A 23,595-nucleotide genomic window follows, 5' to 3' on the forward strand; every position below is an offset into this window, starting at 1 on the left:
GCATGGATCACTGCGAGATGCACGCTATTATCAAAGAAAGATATAAGCTTATGCATCGATACGATAGGCGCTTGGTGGGGACAGGGTTCTCCGTTTATATTCGTAGTTCATATTTTGTCCATACATGTCGCTGAAGTCACACTTCGAACAAAAAGTAGTGTACATCCTTAACCTTACAAATATTGTTTACTTGTATTAAGGTGTAGATGGTATAGTTATTTTTAACAATATTTTAACATATCAATAAAATACAATTTTGTTTACAAAATAATAAGGCACTTTATAATAGAGTAATTTTTTTTTTAATATTATGAATTTAATATTAGTTTATACGATTTGTTAATAATCATTATGAGTCAGATTAATAGCGATGAACGACCTAAAAAAGTAAGTAGATTTGACTATATTGATTATTTCATTATTAATTGCATGTATGTAAGTATATTTATATATTGTATAATATGTATAGAGGTACAGGAAAGAAGAAGAGAAAAATACTTTCTCTGACACCGATGAGGATTATGTACCGTATGTATCTGTTAAGGAACGAAAAAAGCAACAGCTTATTAAACTTGGTAAAATTAATCAGTTGAAAGAAGAAAGTGCAAATGGTGGTATTGGAAAAAGTAGTAGCGAAAATGAAAAGGACGATGCTGACGATGATAACGGTCAAGTTTGGGGCCGTAAATCTAATATTTCTCTTCTAGATCAACATACAGAATTAAAAAAATTGGCAGAAGGTAACTTCTAGTTAAAAATAAGTAGGAACTTATCATGAAATAAAATTAATAAAATATTAATGTTATATGTATGCAGCTAAAAAAGAGAGTGCTATGGAAAAACAATTAAAGGAAGAAGAAAAGATATTGGAAAGTGTGGCAGAAAATAAAGCTTTAATGGGGGTTGCTGAATTGGCAAAAGGTATTCAGTATGAAGATCCAATAAAGACTAGTTGGCATCCTCCAAAGGTAATACTTAATCTTGGAGAAACAAGACATGAAAGAGTTAGGAAGAAATTAAGAATTTTGGTAGAGGGAGATGATGTACCTCCTCCGTTAAAGAGCTTTAAAGAAATGAAATTTCACAGAGGTATCTTGAATGGTTTAGAACAGAAAGGAATCACTAAACCTACTCCGATTCAAGTACAAGGAATACCTACTGTGTCAGTAATACATTTATTTTATTTTATATTTTTTATTGATTTTGATCTTATCGGTAAACTTTAATATTATTATTTAATTAATCAATGAATCTATAACAGGCTTTCTGGTCGTGATATGATTGGTATAGCTTTTACTGGAAGTGGTAAAACATTGGTTTTTGTTCTACCCATTATAATGTTTTGCTTAGAACAAGAAGTGGGTATGCCCTTTATAAGAAACGAAGGACCATATGGTAATTATTTAGATAGTTAAATAATATTACAATATATATTATTAAGAATGTATTGTTAAAAACATCATTTTATATTATAGGTCTCATAATTTGTCCATCACGAGAATTAGCAAAACAAACTTACGATATTATTCGTCATTACACAAATAGTTTAAGACAAGCTGGTTGCCCCGATATACGTAGTTGTTTAGCAATTGGTGGAGTACCTGTATCTGAATCTTTAGAAGTCATTAATAAGTATGTGACAATTGTTTTAGCTATTAACATGTAATTATTAACATGTAATTATTAATAATAATTTAATATCTGCAGAGGTGTACATATAATGGTAGCTACCCCAGGACGTCTTATGGATATGCTAGACAAAAAAATGGTTAAATTAAGTGTATGTAGATATTTATGTATGGATGAAGCAGATCGTATGATAGACATGGGTTTTGAAGAGGACGTGAGGACGATTTTTTCTTTCTTCAGAGTATGTTTAATACATGATTAATTTTAGTATGAATTATAATTATATATAATGAAATAAAAATGAAAAATATTTTTATTATAGGGCCAAAGACAAACATTACTGTTCTCTGCCACTATGCCAAAAAAGATTCAAAATTTTGCTCGTTCAGCCTTAGTAAAACCTGTAACAATAAATGTTGGTCGTGCAGGTGCTGCCTCAATGAATGTAATTCAAGAGGTAGAATATGTAAAACAAGAAGCTAAGATAGTATACCTTCTAGAATGTCTTCAAAAGACTCCACCACCTGTACTTATATTTGCTGAGAAAAAACAAGATGTTGATGCTATTCATGAGTATCTACTTCTAAAAGGAGTAGAAGCTGTAGCAATACACGGAGGAAAAGGTAATAAAATTCAAATAAAAAATTTGTCATCAAAATATCAGAATTTTACAGTTTTTTACTTGTATTCTTTTTTTTTCAGATCAAGAAGAAAGATCGCGTTCAGTTGAAGCGTTTCGTGCTGGCAGAAAAGATGTATTAGTAGCAACAGACGTTGCTTCTAAAGGTCTTGATTTTGCAGATGTACAACATGTTATAAATTACGATATGCCAGATGATGTAGAAAATTATGGTACTTTGATTTGCAATTATTGATAAATTTTAAAATAATATTGTTTATTTCCACATGTGTGTGTGCAATGAAAATAATCTATTATTTCAGTACACAGAATTGGAAGAACTGGAAGATCAGGCAGAACTGGAATAGCCACAACATTTATAAATAAAGCAAATGACGAATCTGTATTACTTGATCTTAAACATTTATTGATGGAAGCAAAACAGAAAGTTCCACCATTTTTACTTGAGCTTTGTTCTGAAAATGAAAAATATCTTAATTTGGGAGGTAAAATAATTTATACAAATTTTATTAATTATTCATTTACTTCGATAGAAACCTATATTATCATTTAATCTTACAGATGAACGTGGTTGCAGTTATTGCGGTGGTCTTGGGCACAGAATTACTGAATGTCCTAAACTGGAAGCTATTCAAAATAAACAAGCATCGAATATTGGCCGCCGTGATTATCTAGCCAGTAATGCAGCTGATTATTAATATATATACTTCTCTTTTAATAATGTATATAATAAATATAGTATTTTATTATTTTATATTATATTACTTTTAATTTTCAATAGATCTTCATTTGTAGCCTACTAAGTCTTTATACATTTCACTGTACAATTGTTATATATATATATATATTTATATACTCTTTCTCTCCTCTCTTTCTCTCTCTCTCTCTCTCTCTCTTTCTACTTTATTTTTATATTAGAAGCAAACTATTTGTCAACCTCATTTATGGCACTTAATTTCTTTTTAATTTCCAGAGCAAGTTTATATCCGAGTTCTGGTCTTCTATCTCTTCCTTCAACCATAGCTTTTACTTGACTTGAATTTACAATAATTCCATTATTAGCTATTACATTTGCTTTCGTTTTTTCAATATCCACTAAATCAACTCCACGGCTACAATCATCGATAAGAATAGTACGATAACCATTTGTTGTTGCATCAACAGCAGTAGCACCTACGCATACGTCATATGCTAATCCGCAAATATATATATCTGTGGTGCCTATCTCTTGTAATTGTGAAGCTAATGTTGTCTCTGTTAATTTTTTATTATCCCAAAATACGGAGTATGAATCTACTTCCGAATTAGTTCCTTTGTAAATTTTTATAGCATTTTTAATTATTTTTAAATCTTTATGAAGTTCAGCACCCCATGAATCCTGAACACAATGACGGGGCCAGAGCCTTTGCTTTATTGAAGGTGATGCTTTAAATGTTACACTGTCATATACTCGGACCATTTCTTTAGATATACCATCGCTTTCATCAATTTCCCTATAAAAAAAAAATATATATATAAAATTATATACAAAAAAATTGTAATAAAATAAAGTATAAAGAAACTATTATAAAGTGGTACCTGAAAGGTAAATTATCAATGAAAGATACATGATCTACAGGATGCCAATCAAGTGAATAAAATACAGCATCAAATGTTACTGTATCCAATAAACGATTAATAGGTTCAATTACTTCTAATCCCTCATGTTGTGCAGCACAATGTTTAATGTTTAAAGATCCTGATATAAAATCATTCTGTACATCCACAATAAGAAAGGCACTTTTTGGACGTGTGCAAACTTTAATCCAAAGATTCCAGCATATCTGAATATATAATAATAAATTAATAAAACACTTTTTACTTACATGTATGTATAAATACATTTTTACCCACTTCAAATTCTTCCCTGTCTATCATTCCATCATTATTTAGATCAAAGATTGAATATATTTCTTGCAATTGATCTTCTTCAAGTGTATAAACTTTACCAAGATTATTGCGAAATAAGGCACTACATATAAGTTTAAATTCTGATACAGATAAAAATCCATCTTCATCTTTGTCAAAGGCAGTAAAACATGCATCCATGTTTGTCCACTTTTGCTGTTCGTTTCCAAGTTATTTGTTTAATCAATACTTAGGGTATTTCTATGTGAACACCTTACAAAGAGCTATTTAACTAAAGTATAGTTATTAATCAAATGCTGCAATATTGTATATATATACATTCCTTTACTAGTAATATAGGAAAAAGATTATTGATCATTGCAGTCTTCATATCATATAAGATAATCACAAATGACTGAACTATACATACATCCAATATCATATATTTTCTTTATGATAACATATAAATTAGTTATTATGTTTCCAATAAATATCAACAATTAGGATATAGTAAAAAAGTAACATTTTATTTAAATACAATTTCATGTCATTTTTATTTAATTAAATTACAACAAAAAATTTCTTCTCAATATGTTTTTATTGTTAATTATTATATTAAATTATTGTGCAAGTCTTTGATGTGTTAACAACGATATATCAACTATTGATTCTGGTAGCAATAATTCGCTCACCTTATATTTCATAGATTCTTCATAAGCATATGTTATAGATGTATCAGATAATTTCATATTACATTGTGCCAAAATTAGGACGCAATTACGAAGGCGAGCACATACTTCTCGATTATCTTGAGGTACTCTAGACAAGTCCTGCGTAAAACCACCCTCTGATTTATCTGTTTCTTGTGTATTAGCACCAATCCATACATAGCCGTTATTTCCCAATATTAAACTAGCTCCATTCTCTAAATTGTGGAAGTGTATCTTTTTTCTCTTTATAAGAGCAGGTGGTACTTTTAACATTATCCCTTGAGACAATTTACCGTACTTTAGAACTCTTGTATGTAATGATAGAGAACCATCTACAAAAGTACTTTGTACTTCTGCACAAATTAAATCTCCTTCTTGCAAGTAACGTCTCATTGTTTGTTCATCTTCAGCAGATCGTCGTCTCTGTAAGAATTATGAAATTTAACATACACAAGTAATATATATAAGTAATGTTTATTCAAATAATAATCATTTCTTACCAATTCACCTCCTGGTAAATTTACACTAGATAATAACAAAACTGAATCAAGTTTAGAATTTGTATCAACTTTCCAACGCCTTTGTTGTACTTCAGTTATACGTCCAACAACAACATCGCCAATCTCACCCTGATAACGTGCTTTCAATGGTCTTACTGATATTAATTTATTAACTTTTTCTAAAACCCCAGCAACTGAAGCTCTTAATGTATTTTCATCATCAACGTAAGTTCCGTGACCCCTAATAAAATAATATTAAATTTTTCCAATATTTTTGTATGTGCGACGAATATCATTCATTATTTTATTTTATTTTATTACCTTAAAAAATTAGGTTGACTCGAAATTTCTTCTCCAGGAGTATAAAATCGTGGTTGTACATTTTCATTTGTAATTAAATTCATATCTGCTCTATCTACTGCTAAACGAACAATAATATTCGGACACTCATCCATTGTATCTTTGACAAATTATTGGCCGAATAATGAAATAACTTATTTTTTCTCTAAAAAAATGACTTTTGCCTAATTATATATTTAACACATATCTTTTTTCAAAATTGCAATATAAGGAAGACAAGAAATAAAGAGGTTAAGTTATTATTTTGATTGTAGAAAATTACGTAAAATTGACACAAGAGGGCAGTGGATTGATATATGTAGGCAGTACGATTATTGTCTCATTCATTGGTAACTAATGCTTGTAAGTAATATCATGTGATATTAATGCATAATGAGGCCGTCAGAGAGCGTCAGTGAAGCATTTATTACTTTTTAGCCTCATATTTCGTTTCAACTATTTTTAGTCAGTTTTGCTTTGAGGTTTGATATCTCTAGTCAGTTCGTATCAAATAGTAGTTGATAGCGGTACGGTATTTATAAAAAAAGCGAAATAAAGTATCTCACCATTTTTAATAATATATTTAATCCTTTGACAACTAATAAATTGCACATTAATTTTATTAGTAACTCAATTTTTCTGTAATGATTGTGTTTACACATGATACGCATACAATATTACAGTTTTCGTACGTACATAATTGTTTCATGCAATATTAAAATATTGGACATACAAATTTAAAGACCGTGTATTGAAGTGTACGGTTAAAGGATTTATATTACGACTGTATAAACAAAGTATTCCGATCAATGATGTTCGATTATTGCATTTAGTTATTAAAATGTAAGCATAACATTTATACATGACAAAAAACTTATATTATTTAGTATGAATAATTTAAATGTAATGTTAAAATGAAAATTATTATTTTTTTTTTTCAATATATTCATATTAATTACGAAATATGAAAATGAAAATTTAATTGCTTTCTAAACAATTAGTTTCTGACAGAATGAAATCATATATTTAATAAATTTTAAAATAATTATTGTTTATATATGATTCTAGACAAATATGACAACCATGGAGGTAAATTCAATATCTGGTGAGGAAAGTAGTGAGGCTTCAGATGAAGAAGCAAAATCAGAAATTGGAATGTCTGAAAAATCAAACAAAACATCTTTATGCAAACTTGATGAAAAAGGCAGATTAAATCTTCAAAATATATTATCATCTTTCAATGGTCCTGTCGGCGAAGAACAAGCATGGGCATTATGTTATCAGGCTGCTAAAACCTTATCTTCTCTTCCAAAAAATAAATGTTATAAGTTGTCAAAATTATCACAAATATTTCTTCATAAAGATGGCAATGTTTTTATAGGTATGTTGTAATTGTCTCATTCTTCTATCTTTTTAATCGTCAAATGTTCGGTTTTAAAAAATTTGTTTATAAATAAGAAAGTATTTATTTCCATAAGTGATAAGTATTAATTTCCTTTTTTTTTATCTTTTACAGATACAAAATGTTCAGTTGTCTCTGAACAAAAAGTAAGTGATAAAAATGTTGTCAGTTTAAGTATTAATTTTATATTATTTTTTAAAAATATAATAAATAATAATGAATATATATTATATTTCTTTTATAGGCAGTTTATTATCTGGGTACTATAGTTTTTAAAGCTCTTGATTTTGGCTCTAAAAAAGGAGAAGAGAGAACTTTACCTCCTGCTTTGGAGAAGCTTGTTACACTAATGACAAATTCAGATCAAGGTTGAAGTAGTTTATATTTTATATACATACATTATAATCGTATTTCGAATAATATAAAAGAGAAAATCTAATAGAACACATTACAACAAACTATTTCTTATCAAATTTACGACTTATATAATCTCTTATTTATGAATGAATTATTGTTAACAGATTCTAAAACTGAGACAGATACTGAACGTTTACAAGAAACGGATGATGAAGGTATTGAGAGAGATTCTGGAGAAATGGATATAGACGAATTCGTTATGGAAGAAACTGATTCCTCTTATGAAGGAAATTCATCTACGTGCTCTTTAAAGCATGTTTTGAATGTAAATCTGATATATTTGTTTATTTAAAAAAAACATATATATATATATATATTTATATATTTATATCATGATTATTGTATCTGTACAAATTATATAAATTAGTTTAATTAATTTATAGTTATGTACCATACATATGGAGACTACAACCGAAGTAGCAGAGATGCATTATCGTGCTGTCATACGGGCATATGTAGCAGAAGCATTGGAATTATCTCAATTTTTAAAAAAAGTTGCAACAAACAGGCTTCACGAGAGCGAAAAAACATCACTTACTATAGATAATGCAAAACATGGATCAACATCGTTACACGAGTTAGATACATTAGGTTTCAATGACTGGGTAAGTTGTATAAACAAAGATATAAAATATATTTTTTTTAATTCTTTGTCAAATTTAATTTATCCTATGTTTTCTGTTCAAGTGGCATAAAAAAAAAAAAAAAAAAAAAAAAAAAAAAAAAAAAAAAAAAAAGAAAAGAAAGAAAATAAAAATAAAAATAAAAATAAAAATAAAAAAAAGGGAAAAAATATAGTTGCATTGATGTATGCCAGTTTTTTTTGTTTTCAGTGATAAGATTTTTAACATCTATTGATTTGTGTGTCTGCTCTTATAGACTGACATTAGGATTTGGAGAGCTATACAAGTACGTCATTATTGATAATTGTGTGTACAATGTAAACTGATAATACTTGTCATAATCATAAAAAGATAGTTTGGTGCATGCCGCATGATTAGATATATGTATGCATAATACATATAGACATATATATGAACTATCTAAAGCATACCACCTAAACAACTGCTATAATTTTGAAGCTGTAATATGAACGTCATTGTGTATACATTTTTCAAGGCAATACGCGTTATATTTTCACACATAAATGCACACGAATGCACACGTTCCATTACGTGTTGTGTTGTTGGTGCGACGCATTCATGTAAATCATCATGTATAAAATATCGTTAAATTATGTATACAATATATTCACAGGCAAGATTTTGGGTTCAAGTTATCAGCGAGTTAAGGAAAGGAGTTAAATTGAAAAAAGTAGAAGCCAATTTACAATCACGAGGACAGGGGCAGAGACGAGGTGCGGAGTTCGAATTAACACCTTATGAAATTTTAATGGATGATATACGGGAACGAAGGTATCGTCTGAAAAAGACACCATCGCCAACACCCTATTCAAAGAAGGACGTTCACGCTATTATCCTTGAATTTATTCGGAGTCGACCGCCTTTGAAAAAGGTAACGGGGAGTTTTGATTGATTAAAAGACAATATTAAAACTGTTGCAAGAAAAACAATGATCGGATACATATGTATAGATTTTAATGATAATACTCGATGTTTTAAATATTAAAAGGCATCCGAGAGACAATTACCTCCCTTACGGAAGGAATGCACTCTTCGAGAATTGCTGATGGAAAGTATAAAAAAACCCCCGAAGCCTTTACGATCGTCACGAGACAGATGGCAAGTTCCTACGGTTGAAGAAAGGGCACGATCGAATGGTGAGTCTAAATATTTTATTATTTATTCGACACCACCATTTCGCTTTTAATGTTGTAAAACTCCTGCGTGACATTCATTAACATTCGACGTCGTTAATCCAATGCACGATAATAAATGTCATCGAGATGTACTCTCTGCCCTTTCCTATCATGTATCCTATAATAAACTTACATTAAGTATTGTATCATTGTCTAAACAGTTGCAAAAAAAAAAAGAAAAATGATTAAAAAACGAATGATTAAACGAAAGCAAAATATAGAATGTACTGCAGATACATGCATCTCTGTTATGAGGTCACGTATGCGCGTTAATTTCTGATGACGGAACGTGAGGTATATACATGTGGTGGTTGCTTTCGCAAGTCCAGAGTATACGTGCGTATATGTATACAAGAAAAAAGAAAAAAAAAAAAAAAAACAAATTAATGTGGATCGTGCGCAGCGATCAACGCGCGCAATTTTAACGTGAACGTTTACATGCATGCACATTTATGAAAATGCTTAGGCGGTTACTTTAAAATTGAATGTAATCAAAAGAAAAGGATAGCAGATCAACGTTGCATATTTTTCTCTCTAAGGTTTATATTCTATTACTAAGGATCGATCTCGATCGATAGATCTACGTATATACGATATCGTATGTATATATAAAATATACCCATGGGTACTGTTTAAAATGCAATAGAAATGGTAGAGTGCATCCGCATCGTATTTTTGCTCACCTGTGGGTCCACTCGCATCAGAATTGCTCTGAATGAATCATGATTTGTGGCGCTGTTGGCTGGCTAGCTGACTAGATGGTTAGCTAGCTGACTGACTGTAAAAAGGGAGAGACTCCGTCGACGATCAATAACAACCTAAAGCGTGTGCACCACTAGTGGAGAGAAAGAGAAAGAGATGCGGAGGCGACGGTGGCGGCTGAGGCATTCTCCGAGTTGCGATCGGAGTAGTAACGCGAGATCTCGATCAACGTTTACCCAACAAACATTCTATCATCACCCTTTTTACTTTCGCTCGCTTTCTAATCGACGAGTCTCATTATTAAGTTTCTATTCATTCTTAAGTTCCTTTAGTTTTCGCTCTTCCACTTCTTCGCTTCTAAAGGGGAGAATTCGTTCGTTCGTGAAAAAGTCCATACGAACTCTAGACTTTCGGAATAGGTCAAGCACGTCGTCGAAGATATCGGTATAACAACGAGAGCACGTGCCTTTAAACATTTCGTTCCCCTCTGTCGAGGGAACAATTCCAATTATTTCTTTTTCTTTCTTTCTTTCTTTTTTTTTTTTCTTTCTTCTTTTTTAGTATTCACTAATAGATACGTGAAAAAAAATACGCGTGTGGAACGGGACAAACGTTAATTTGGTGTTCGATGCATGACGATATCTATGCAAGAGAAATATGAAGTTAGAACAATATGATAAAGACAATATGATTTGAAAAGATTTTTTTTTTTCTTTTTTTAATTTTCTAAGAAGATTTCTCTTATAGGGTATTAAAATAATCGCGTTTAATACCGTTTATTTAAAATCATCAGTGATTTAAGGAGATTCCATACGGTAAATCGCATTGAATTTTCGATTATTCTTCATCTAAATGATAATAAGCGATATATCCAAGAGAGAAAGGACTAGAGAGAGAGTGATGTTACTCGCTGTGGGTGGCGAATCACGTAGGATAGTGTTAGGTGAAGTGCCACCGATTCAACCGGAACAGGAACAAGAACCTGCTCAGGATGTTGCGGCTCAATGGTTGCAGTCTGATGATCAAACTACCACCACCACGACGACGAACGCGACAAAAACTAATCGGAGTACTCCTGGTCTTGTTCCGATACCACAACCACGGCAAAGGATTGGAAAATTTGAGAATCGCGTGCCAGGAAATAGGAATCGTAAGTCGCGTAGAAGACGAATTACGGCAGGTAATCATCACATCCATCGCATTAGTAGAATCGTCGACGTAAAATATTCTATGTGTACATTTACAAATAATTATTTCGTTATCCTGCTTCTCAAGATATTTTTATAAATATAAATATTTTTTTTTCCAGACGTTTGATCGGTGATTTTCCAGTGCAAAATGCTAAACTATATCTACAAAATAAAAATTGTTTCAATGTATATTTCTCATGAATCATCTCACATCATTTTCATTTTTATTTATCTTGCTAGAGAGGTCGCTCGACCATCCTCGTCATATTTCTTATTCGTAGATATACTTTTCCATTTGTGTAATTACATATTCATCGCATTTATGTATTTATGAAATTAGGAGATTTTGTTCATTGGCACAATTCAATAAAGTTTATATATAAATGAATAAAATACGACGATACACATAATGTGTATCATATCAATCATATTTCATTAAGACCTGTACTTCTGATGCTTCATACTTTAATTGCATTAAGGAGTAACTTAAGATTGAAAAATTAAATTTACAGAACAGTCATCCGACAGTAATAATGTGAAAGAAAATGGGTCACCGACCATACCAAAGCCTGCTCGTAGAGATTCCGACGGTTTAAATACCAGACGGACTAGAAAAGTGATCCCCGTTGATTTCGATTTAAAGGTGTAGTGCCATTCGACTGCTTGCTCTATTAAACTTATTTGAAATTCAATTTAATTTATATAATAAAAAAATATTTTTATCCTATTTGTAGTTAGATGCGGAAGATGAAGACGATGAGGATTATAATGATGAACTGAACGTAGCGAGATTCGAGGAAGAAGACGAGGCCTATAATTACCCATTTGAAAATAGTGATATTCCAAACGATAATAAGGATCATGATTACGAGAGAGACGACGACGATGCGGATTCAGCGAATCCTTGGAAAAAAACTGGTGGTCTTCGACTTACAAGAAACGAGTATCATCGTTTCTGCGATACTCAACTGGAATGTAATGATATGCGTATATAATTTATTTTCAAGGGAAATTTTTTTTATATATTAATTCAACGTGTCTATAACTTTACACTTTAACCTTTAATGCATGAAAGAATATTTAATTGACCTTTGTTATATTGTCCCTTGAACTTAAGTGTTTTGGTTCTAAACACGTTAAAATAAATAATGAAAAAAAAAAAATATATATATATAATAAAAATCAATACACAAATATCGAAATATTATAAATAATCATGATGTTATCTCTTAATTTACAGCATACGATCTTGCGACTCAATGCCCATCTAGAAGGGCTTCGGCAAGAAAACACGCAGCTAGGCGTAATATAGCTCTTACATCTTTTACTGGAACAACATCTCTTCCTCATTCAAGACCTCAAAGCCGACAACATGCAAGCGTAACAGGATCTACTTTGAGTCAAGGCACTAGTCCATATATTAGTCTCAGTCCAAGTCCAAATCTTAGTCCTCAGCCTAGAGCGAGACAGCCCCGGAGATCGAATACGGTTGTTGAAGGCAAAGATAATATCGAGGATCGGAACGTTGATTGGCAAGAAGATAATACTCAGGTAAAAAAATTATGAAAAAATGACAGAAACAAATTTTAACATTTTGATATTGTTCGAACGATAATTATTGATTTTTTCTCTATATTTTTTTTTTTTTTCTTTTTTTAGAAACCTACCTTGGGTGATATGTTTTTTGATGAAAGACTTTCATTAACGCTAGAAGAAATCGTACATATTCGTAGCGTATTGACTAAGGCCGAATTAGAATCATTGCCTGTCGAGGGTCAAGTGAAAGAAGACGTAGAGAAAAGACGTGTTTGTTTCTTGTGTCTGAAAACAAGATTTGGTTTATTAGGGCCATGGGGTCAGCGTTGTCGACTTTGCGAAAGAACAGTCTGCGTGAAATGTTATTCTAAAGTTAGTAATTATCTCTCAAAATATGTTTCTTATTTAAAAGGGTATATCTCTTAAACTTTGATCATTGTTAATAATAATTGTAGATGCGGATTCCAACCGAACATTTTGCTCATGTACCGGTGGTATTATTGTCTCCTGGTTTATTGTTATCGCCGTCATCTTCTGAACCAGATACGAGTGGAAAAAATTCTTGGTTAAGAGGTACAGGAGCAGTTGGTTCAGCGCCAGCTTCACCAGCTTCTAGACGTAAAGATTCTGCATTACGAAGTATAACACCTTCCTCTACTCCTGCGACTACACCCCTTTCGGCTGTAACGCCAACTTCGATTCCTTCATCTAATTCTCGGCGAGACATTGACACTTGCGCTACGGAAAAAAGGTATAGTTTCTCAGTTATATATCATTTTTACTTTTCACGTATATCTATCGTATACTTTTACTTTATTTATGATAAGTCTCCAATATATAATGATGATGTATTTATAGAAATTATAAAGGAAGTGGTAGTCCAGCAACTACTACAGCTACAAAAGCATTTTCAACATTTGCTAGTCCAAGTTCCGAACAACGATTGGCGGCAGAACGATTACGAGGTGTTGCTATGGTTGTCTGTCACGACTGTCGCATCATGGTGATACAAATTATTAAAAGTTCGAGGACAACTCGAGCTACGATACGCAACAATGTTATCTCTCGTCTTACTTTGAGTCTCTCACCTGCATATGTTTAAAATCTCCTTACTGAGCTAAAATCCAAAAATATTACAAAGCTCAGTTAAAAAAAAAGGAAAAAAATAGACAACCCTGCAGTTCTAGAGATGGAAGATAATCTTTAAAGAAAAAAAAATCAATATAAGATAATGTAAGAAATAACCTGTAGATTATAGATCCTTTTTCTTGTACAATATCACTATTGATCTTCCACAGATACATTCCAAGTGGTAACTAAGCACAGTTTAAAATCTGTGATTACATCTTTGGCATGATCAAAGAATAAAGCAGGAGATGTATATAAATCTTAAGATGTGTTATTAAATAAGTTCAATTATTTGAGTAACATTATTTTGGTATATTTGTTTCAGCTTGTGCTAAGCGCAGTTATATTACATTTTATAAGGAACACTCATATAACATAATGCACATACCCTCATTGGGGACATTGAAAAGGACAATTTATTATATTTGAATTAGCAATGTTTTCTTACATTCATAGTCCTTATATACAACGTTTGCTGATATATTTATTTTTGCAATAGTTGCATTAAATTTCAAGTCTACTATTTTGGAAAATAATTTAGTTATATAATTATACTTTTAGAAAATATATAAAAAGATATAAAATATAACGTGATCAAAATATTTGCAAAGCATTTTCTATTGCTAGCAAAAAGATCTTCCTCCTAATATATTTATTATATTCTTTAAATAAGAATGTAGTACTTTCTGCCCTGCTACGTAAATTAAACTAAACATCTACGTTATTAGGAAACTAAAAGTCGTATATTGTATAGAAAAGAAAATATTATATTATAAAAGAGTTATCAATGCATCAATATTATTAAAGTTCAGCAAATGAATCTAATAAATCAGAATATACAGTAATATTTGGTATAGTATATAAATATATATTAACGCTTGAGCATAAGTAAATTGTTAATGCATGCAATTTAAAAGATATCTATTATAGAATGCCGCTTCGTTTACTTACAAAGCTAATTTCCTATTTATGTTTCTATATAATAATTTATTTTTTTTTTTTTTTTTTTTTTATTTCAGTACCTGAAATGTTATTAGAGATTTAAGTTATGATACTAGTACAGAACTTATATTTCATTTAAATTAAATATCTTTACTTCATAATATTGCGAATACAATGTAAAATGTATATTGCAGCCTAAATATTTTTTTATGATATATAAAAAATAATAAATATATATTTTTATTATTTTTTATATATCATAAAGGTTGCATTGTGATTAAATTACTATGAATTAAAGTTATATTTTATTTAAATGTGCAATGCAAAATAATATTAGATCTGTACGAAGTTTAAACAAATTTTGCGCGAAAAGTAAAACTTTATCGTACCACATTACTCTACAATAATAATAATTTGTTGACATTAAAAGAGATAATTATATGTAATATATGTGCAATATTAATTTTTTTGATCGATCAAGAAATCGATCAAATCAGTAAGCCTAAAAAGTATTACGATTTTTTATTTTTGCAGTCTTATGCACAATAATTGATTTAATTTAAGTTAAATTTTTTATATGTGCTTACATAATATATAAATTGAATTTAGTTTTATTTATACTGTTTTGTACTGATTTGTTCTTGTAAATTAATTAAATCAGAATGTACACTATGAAGTTAAATTCTTCTATAATTGCATATATTTATATATTGTGCCTACTATTAATTGATAATAGTTGTGTATGAATTTATTGTACAGTATTATTATTTATTCAATGATAATATTATTTTTAGTAAAATTTATTTGTAATCTGCAGCATATATTTATAAGAAATATTTAAAAATAATAATTTTTTTTTTTAATATAGGTATAATTTTAAATACATTGCTAGAGGAAAAGAGAATGGATGAAAGATTATTAAATGTAAAAATACATTCATGTGGTTTGCATTGTAGTCATGTCTATGAAATGTTCAAATATAATAAAGTGAACGTTTATCTAAATACAATTAAAACTATCACAAAAATAGGAAGTACAAACATGATCTGATAATTGCTGCAAGTTGTGATATGGAATAGTCTAATGTACAAAAATTATTACAGTTGAATTTAAATTGCGTTAGAATTGTAAAATATTTTAAAATATAATTGTAGAAATAATATTACAGAAAAAAAATAAATTTATTAATATATAATAATCAAACAGTACACAGCTATATATAATGAATACTGTTTATTAAAAATGGATTTATTTATTTTTATGGAAAGGGGGTTAATCAATATATAATTTTCTGTAAATTGTTTAATGTGCAATTTCCGCACAAATAAATCTGCAGTAGACCACTACATACATGTATGAGTCTATCATACTTATTAAGTAAAACCCAAGTCAGATACATGGAAAAAAAACTAATAATATAGAGATACATGTGCTGGAAGAATAAACAATTCATTTTATATTAGAAAAAAATTAAAATAATCATAATTTACATTTTGCTAGACATATCCATATATGTATATGTATGTGATACGAAATAATAGAGATTTTTATTTAAAGAAGTAAAGATCTGTCAACTTCTACTATTATATGAAATTTTTGTATTTTAAAAACAGACAAAGAATTTGAGTAGCCCTAATTTTGTATTTCAGTCTCTATGCATCTATTATGATTATGATAATCAGTTCTGCTGCATTAAATTGAAGATATTTACTGACCACTATCTTAAATTCCTTTATATTTTAAGTACTTTAGTTTTGGTCAACACAGTTGGATAGATACATGTATATTTGTAGTTTTTTTTCCCTTATACAATATTGCAACAATGTACTTCAACACACGCATACATATGTATGTGTGCATGTATATATATATATGTTTTTTTTTTTAATTTACTTATATAATAGCTATTACAGACTTTAATTTTTAGCAGGCATTTGCAGAAGAATGTCAAGTATACTTTCTGATATACTTTCACAATTCAAATACTTCACCAGAAATTGATAAAAATCATGACTGTCATTTGAATAATTGGAGTGAATAATTATTGTTATAGGGCTACTTTACCTTGCATACCTTAACTCTTCTGTAAAACGCTCTATGTGCAAATTCATTACGAGAAGAATTGTACAATTAAGCCATGTACAATCTGCGTATTAAACTAATTCACACACGATAAACGAATATGATTTTATTTACATTTGAGCGACAAATACATCGATTATTCTACTGAAATTTAATTATATAATTACTAATATCGATGAATAAAATATAACATGAAAAAAAAATCAATATTACGCGTGAAGCAAAGTCCCTATATTTCGCAATGACAATCGTACACGATTGAAGTCGTATCAATGACATAATAAAATAACAAATGAGCAATGAACAAATATATAAAAATGAATAATTATAATGTTGACTATATACAAAATGTAATGTCAATTGAAAGAATTGATTTCTTCTCAAGTTGCACGGTACTAATGAAAAATGAATAACGGACTTAGAGAGATGTTTTAGAGATTATCTATAACAAAATAAGATATAACAGCTAAATTGATTCTTCACTGTTTAATTGATTGTAGCTCTAATATACTATATAGTAAATAGCATTCCTGTACACCATGGCCTATCTTGCACGTATTTAAATAATACCATAATTAATATTATGCAAATGACATTTTAAATTCTGTTCTAAAGTGTCATACTTTAACAGTCTCCTTGGGGGACTTAAGAAAGTCATTATAAGAGATCATTATATAGTCTTATGACCACCATGTACAGGGATATTTCCTACACAATGAGAATGAATTTAAATTTGCATTAATAAATAAATAGCGCGCGATGCATATTACAGAATGTAATATTGAGTGGAAGACGGTATTAGAGTCGGACTGTAAGAAATTTACTTCTTACTGCAAATTTGAGTTGCAAGGATACAGTTGAAATTTATATTTATAAATACTAACAATTTCTGGAATAATCACGTTTATGGTATTATTGTATTAAAATACTAAATATTGTTATGAGAGATAATTATATTGCGATAATGTTTAAATATAATATAATATCTAATGAAATTTTATACAGTTAAATAATGATATTGTACCGATAAGATAAACGTGAAATTTAATAAAATCGAATTATGTCATCACAGAAAAAAAATTCCAGTGATAAAAATATAAGACCTAAAGCATAATATAATAGATACATTATTGTTCCACGCATTAAAAGATTTAAACAAAAAAAAAAGAGAGAGAAAGAATAAAATAGCGTATATATAAGAGAGTATAAAAAACTTTGTCTGTACAAAACATAATATACAAATTATCGTAAAATAGTAAATTATCTCATAATGTAAAATATACTGGGTCAATATTCTATATTATATATACGTATATAAAGTTGTTTTAAATAACAAAAATAAAATGAATGATCAATTCAATATGAATGTCAGAGATTAATATGATAACTAAATAAATTTCATTTCTTTTAAACTATATCCTTGATACCCTTGTCACGTAGAATAGTATTAATATTAAAGTGCTGATGATAAACTATCAGTTTCTTTTGTAGCATTAGTTTCTTTTTGTCTATTTTCTAGAACCACATATAATACTTTGAAAAATTGTCCAAGGAGGTGACAATGTCACAATTGAATAAATCATAATATAACGTTCACATACATGGCTGCAAATACTGTTCGACATTTTTGTTTGATATTCAACACTTTCTCCCTAGTGTTAATTACCATTATATATAAACAATTAATAGATGACAATTAACGTATAAGACAAGTAGCGCAGATACGCTGTGGTCCAATGCAATCGTCGTGGCAAAAGGCACCGCATTGTCGACAGATTACCATAGCACCCCGCATATTGCAATCGCAAGGTGGTGGCGGATCTCCACCCATAATCATACCAGGTGCTCCAGGTTCAGCTCCGCCTGCTCCTCTGCCATCGGTACCTCGTGCCTTTAGCGTAACTGCTTGATGTGAGCCTTCTCCTGCACTGGCTGGTCTACCTCTAACTAAATGTACTCCAACACCCATTCCTGCAATTTGTGGAGGTAATGGTGGTGCAGATGACGCTCTTGGTGCACCATCTCCGACACCTGTCCTTTGCACAAGAATGTATTGTCCAAGTGCACTGGTAGCTGTAGATCCTAACTGCGCTACTGTATTGCTTTCTGTAACCTAATAATTTCCCGATTATGCAATTAGCTATGGAATAACATTATATTATCACTTTATTATATATATCATTGAATTATTTACACTTAAAAGTCTTGTTATTATTTCTTACAACAATAACGAAATTTATAAATCTATAATACTTTTTTGGAATTTGCTACCTTTTCGATGTGTATATCACTATACTTTTTCAACTATCTATTAGAAACTCAGAACTAGGATAAAGATTTGTCTGTCAAGTACCTGTATGATACAGAGATCGTATCAAGCCACACGCAAGATTAGCACTGTACACAGAGAAAAATATAAAATAGTATACTGACCAGGCTTGAGTTTCTAATCTATGCAAATGCATCAAGTACAGAAATATACAATATCAAAAATGAAAAGAAAAAGCAGCATTATGAATCAAAGAAATATTGACATACATATAAATACATAGAATATCATTGCTTGTACACATTGTGCAATACAATTATACAATGTATATTTCCTATTTTAATTCTTTACTATTTGATCACATTTAATGTTTGATTATTTTATTCTACGTTCAAATATTAAGCCATTATCAATTGGTAATTTATGGATAGCAAAGTCTGTATTCAAAATATTACACATAAAATCCCAAAAAATACATATATAAATGTTAAACTTATTAAAATAAAATAAAATATTAGAACATACCTCTGTAGATGTTGCTTGGCGTGCTGTAGCAAACACATGCCTAAGCATGACTGCTTGAGGTTTATTTTGTCCTTGCTTATTGTGTTGCATTGATTGTTGTGTTTTCTGAGTTTTAAGTGTTGTGATTGTTCGCCCGCCAGACTTACTAGTTGTAAACGCTCCATCACCTCTTGCTAACAAACTAGGTGGTGGCTTAAGATGGGCTTTAAGTTGATCTCTATTTGGTGAACTTTGTATTACCTAAAATGATATCATGAATGCTAGTATTATTTATCATATACGTATAATACATTTAAACAAAGATCAGGATATTGGCATTACCGCTTGACAAATTTGATAGCTGCGTTCCAAATTAACAGCTCCTGGTGGCTCCTTAGTTGTACCTCTGGATCTTCCTCCCCCCTGTTCTTTATTACTATTCCTAGAACCTCTTTGATTTCCTTGATTATTAGAACGAGATGTTCTTGAAGAAACTGTATTATGATACTGTTGTGGTTGTTGCTGCTGTTGATGTAAAGTGGCGACAATTTGACGTGATTGTGTAGGTGTTGTTGCTTGATGTTGAACCATAATAGTATTTTGTGCTCTATTTTGTGTTTGCACTCCAATTCCAACTGGTACTGTATTTTGAATTTGATTTTGTGTCACATTATCACGGATATTATTATGCAGAATATTATTTTGTGTGTTCAATTGTACAATTTCTTCCTGTGCTCTCATAATGTTAACCTGCGGAGTTGAGTTTGGCTGATTTTGTAACTGAGTCGAAATTGCAGTAGCATTATTCAATACTGGTGTTGTATTTTGCTCTGAATGAAAACTGGTTTGTACAAATCTAATAGACTGCAATTGTGGAAAGGCAATAATTGGTGGATTCTGTGACTGGAGGTTCTTCATTATGCAACTTGTTCCTGGATTACCAATTGCTAAATTTTCAGATTGAAAAGGAGTTCCTTGAACGACGGGAAGTTGAATACAGTTAACAGATTCAACAGTAGCATCTGAGTTTATGAATTGTTGTGCAGCATTTGTTGATTCAGTTGTAGTAGGTGTTTCACCACATTCATCTTGTGTAGTCACTGTGATATTAGCAGCAACTGAACCGTCTAAAGCAGCAGCTACCAAAGGCCAGGGAACTTGAAGTTCTTCTTGTGTCTATATAACAATCAAAAAAGATAAAATACCATAAGGAAAAAGAATTCTGTATTATACATTTTTATTTACATACCCTATTATTATTATTGATGGTATTAACAGCAGGATCTACTGTCCAGCTACATTCTAACATTTCTGAACAAACATAATTATTTGCTTCTCTCAAAGCTTCATCCTCATTTCCGCCAGTTACGTCTTGCGGCCCTCTAACATCTTCTACTTGTGCGGATACCACCTGAGCTTCTGTTTCTTCAGTATTATTTGATTCCATTTCCATACTCTCTAAAATAGGATACATAATTTCTTCTGGACATCCTGAAATTTCTTCATAAGCTTCTCGCATTTCCCCTCGTACCTAAATATTATACATATATATTATCGTATAGAAGAAGAGAACATTTAAGGAATATTTCACACTTACTTCTTACCTCTAGCTCGTGTATACGTTGTAAAGTTTCACTATCAATTTCCATTCCCTCAGGAATTTGTGACTCACCATCTGCTGAATTTTCATGTGAGACTGGTCCTGACTCTGATTGTGTATTATTAACCATCAAATTTGACTCATCCATCACAATATCACTTGTTCTAACTTGAGAATGTGTTGGTGAATTTCCAAGTGCAGTATTAGTTTCACAATCTGTTATTTGATAAATTTGATCATCAGAAATTTGGGTAATTTGTTCTTTTGATATTTGAGATATTTGATCCACTGAAGCTTCAGATATACATTCTTTGGATAATTGTGAACTTGGTTCTTCTAAAGGTACATGTTCTGACTGTTCATTAGATTTTGATGATGAATTATCCTCTAATAAAGGTCCTGTATTTTCTTCTGCAACTTCAAGAAGGTGATCTTTGACATCTTCCACTTCCTTAGGATTTTCCTGTAACTCCTCTTCCATATACGTATCTACATTCTTTTCCTGACAAATTTGATTTTCTATCTCATTATTTTTTGGTGTTTCTTCTGTAACATCATTAACATGAATAGCATCATCTATCCTTTCCTGACATAATTGTGTGCTTACTGCTATTTCTACAGAGTCAGTGTGTATAGATTCATTATATTCAGTTGATAAAAGATTTGCATGCTCTTCCTGTGCATCATTTATATCTTCTGTGTTATTTGTATTAATGTCAATTTTACAACTATCTTCCTCAATTTTATCTTCTGACAATACAATAGGACAATGAGTATTTTCTGATGTAATTGTATCAATATTGTTTTCTAAACGTAACCTTAGGCTTGAACGTGTAACTGCACCACTAGATCGTGATTCATTAATGCAATGAAGACCCGATCTTAGTTTAGGTTCACGTTTCTCACCCCAAATGGGTTCAAAATGTTTTACTTTCCAAGGATCTAATTTATTTTTGTCACGCTCTGCTTCCATCTTTAATCGCTGTTGATTTTCTGGAGTAAATTCTCCTTCTGCTAATCGTTTACGCCATTCTAAACAAGCTCGAGCAAAAAACTCATTATTTAATCCAGAAGTTGCTGCATCCTAAATGTATATAACATATTGGATCAATTAATAAATATTTAATAAAAAAAACGAAATAAGTATTATTAATAAATATCAAAGAACTCAGTAATTATCCTTTATTTCAAAGTACCAACCTGTCTGTCAACGGCAGGTAAAAGCTGTGCGAGCTTTCTCTGATATAAAGGGGGAAGGCCTTGGAACGTGTGCCTGTTTAAAAGAGCACGTAAACTTGTACTTGCTAGAATGCTTGCTGGTGATTCAAGATCTACTAAACCAGCTTCTAATTGTGCAGTTGCAGACAATCTTTTTGTTGAACGTCTTCGTCCTGATTTTAAACTAAATCCTGGCAAACTAGCCAAAACTTCCCTCATTGTTGCAGCAGGTTCTTCAACTACTATCAGATATATAAAAAAATCAACATCTATGAGCAATTAGGAATATCAAACAAAATAAGTTATAGATACCTGTATTGATGTGTTGTACATTGTTGACCTGAGGTGGTGGTTCATTTGGTGGAGGTGGTGGCAGTGGCTTAACAACGATTCTTGGCAAAGTACGAGAATTTCCTGCTGCTATGGTGGTATTTTTCCTACGTCTCTTGGCCTGTTGCCGCAATGCATGTTTGATAACTTTCTTACTGTGCACCATGCTAGAATAACCGGAACAACCTGGACCAGATTCACATCCTTCTTTAGACAGTTCAACATCAGTGTCCATGACAGCACCTATCCATTTGACAGTGTTGAAGAATACATAGCGTGATGATATGCAATTGTATTGATTAAATTTTTTGACTATATTTTGTAAGAACAAACCTTACAAACGCCTTCTCGTATTAAAGAAATAAACATAACATCTCTCACCAACAATCATTCAGTAACATAATCGTTCAATGTGACTGCAGAACAACGGACTAATTTTTAATGTATCCCGCAATCCATCGTTCATCAAGGATAGTAAACACACGGTACCGACCGAACATTCAAATTTAAAAAAATTTTTTTAAATTTTTAATAAAATGTCATTCGTTAAGATTCGCAAACTTCCTCTTCTTTCGGCCATATTGTATTTGTATATTTATACCATAAGAGCGCTATTCGCGAGCTCATACGAATGAGCTGTCCTCTGGCGACAAATGTCGAAATAAATAAATGATAATACATAATACGCTGGAGCCATTAAAAAATGTTTTTTAAAAATATTCTTTGCAGATAAATACCCTGAAATATTTGG

At 30.6% G+C, this 23,595-nt stretch overlaps 5 protein-coding genes across 9 annotated transcripts; 3 read left to right on the plus strand and 2 right to left on the minus strand.

Moving 5' to 3' along the window:
• Positions 1-135: 135 nt before the first annotated feature.
• Positions 136-3,068, plus strand: LOC124950156 (ATP-dependent RNA helicase abstrakt). The gene is made up of 10 exons (XM_047496487.1): positions 136-387; positions 470-740; positions 817-1,162; positions 1,262-1,395; positions 1,476-1,632; positions 1,708-1,870; positions 1,952-2,252; positions 2,332-2,481; positions 2,572-2,754; positions 2,831-3,068. Exons 1-10 carry the CDS (start codon positions 352-354, stop codon positions 2,965-2,967), a joined length of 1,878 nt encoding a protein of 625 aa, XP_047352443.1. The 5' UTR covers positions 136-351; the 3' UTR covers positions 2,968-3,068.
• Positions 2,509-6,066, minus strand: LOC124950159. Its single transcript, XM_047496489.1, has 6 exons — positions 5,688-6,066; positions 5,367-5,607; positions 4,833-5,289; positions 4,163-4,380; positions 3,848-4,092; positions 2,509-3,762 (listed from the first exon to the last, which is right to left on the minus strand). Exons 1-6 carry the CDS (start codon positions 5,819-5,821, stop codon positions 3,195-3,197), a joined length of 1,863 nt encoding a protein of 620 aa, XP_047352445.1. The 5' UTR covers positions 5,822-6,066; the 3' UTR covers positions 2,509-3,194.
• Positions 6,067-6,163: 97 nt separating this feature from the next.
• On the plus strand, positions 6,164-16,187 carry LOC124950155 (protein spire). 2 transcript variants are annotated; one of them, XM_047496485.1, is made up of 15 exons: positions 6,164-6,548; positions 6,774-7,086; positions 7,222-7,253; positions 7,352-7,475; positions 7,629-7,789; positions 7,908-8,129; positions 8,404-8,433; positions 8,782-9,039; positions 9,157-9,304; positions 11,748-11,878; positions 11,970-12,210; positions 12,476-12,786; positions 12,895-13,143; positions 13,227-13,522; positions 13,630-16,187. In XM_047496485.1, the coding sequence occupies exons 2-15, from the start codon at positions 6,780-6,782 to the stop codon at positions 13,871-13,873; spliced, it is 2,754 nt and encodes a 917-aa protein (XP_047352441.1). In that variant the 5' UTR covers positions 6,164-6,548; positions 6,774-6,779; the 3' UTR covers positions 13,874-16,187. The 2 variants fall into 2 exon arrangements, with proteins under 2 accessions (XP_047352441.1, XP_047352442.1); XM_047496486.1 differs by lacking the exon at positions 8,404-8,433.
• Positions 9,369-11,741, plus strand: LOC124950158. Its single transcript, XM_047496488.1, has 2 exons — positions 9,369-11,263; positions 11,355-11,741. The coding sequence occupies exons 1-2, from the start codon at positions 10,898-10,900 to the stop codon at positions 11,367-11,369; spliced, it is 381 nt and encodes a 126-aa protein (XP_047352444.1). The 5' UTR covers positions 9,369-10,897; the 3' UTR covers positions 11,370-11,741.
• Positions 16,188-18,089: 1,902 nt separating the features above from the next.
• Positions 18,090-23,595, minus strand: LOC124950161. Of its 4 annotated transcripts, none has more exons than XM_047496501.1 (8): positions 23,226-23,595; positions 22,827-23,087; positions 22,497-22,753; positions 21,301-22,380; positions 20,946-21,227; positions 20,039-20,872; positions 19,718-19,957; positions 18,090-19,036 (listed from the first exon to the last, which is right to left on the minus strand). In XM_047496501.1, exons 1-8 carry the CDS (start codon positions 23,233-23,235, stop codon positions 18,620-18,622), a joined length of 3,381 nt encoding a protein of 1,126 aa, XP_047352457.1. In that variant the 5' UTR covers positions 23,236-23,595; the 3' UTR covers positions 18,090-18,619. The 4 variants fall into 4 exon arrangements, with proteins under 4 accessions (XP_047352457.1, XP_047352456.1, XP_047352458.1 ...); XM_047496500.1 differs by having other exon boundaries at positions 22,497-22,756; positions 23,226-23,585; XM_047496502.1 differs by having other exon boundaries at positions 22,497-22,756; positions 23,178-23,584.

The sequence above is a fragment of the Vespa velutina genome, chromosome 6, assembly GCF_912470025.1.
Source record: "Vespa velutina chromosome 6, iVesVel2.1, whole genome shotgun sequence".
NCBI lineage: Eukaryota > Metazoa > Arthropoda > Insecta > Hymenoptera > Vespidae > Vespa > Vespa velutina.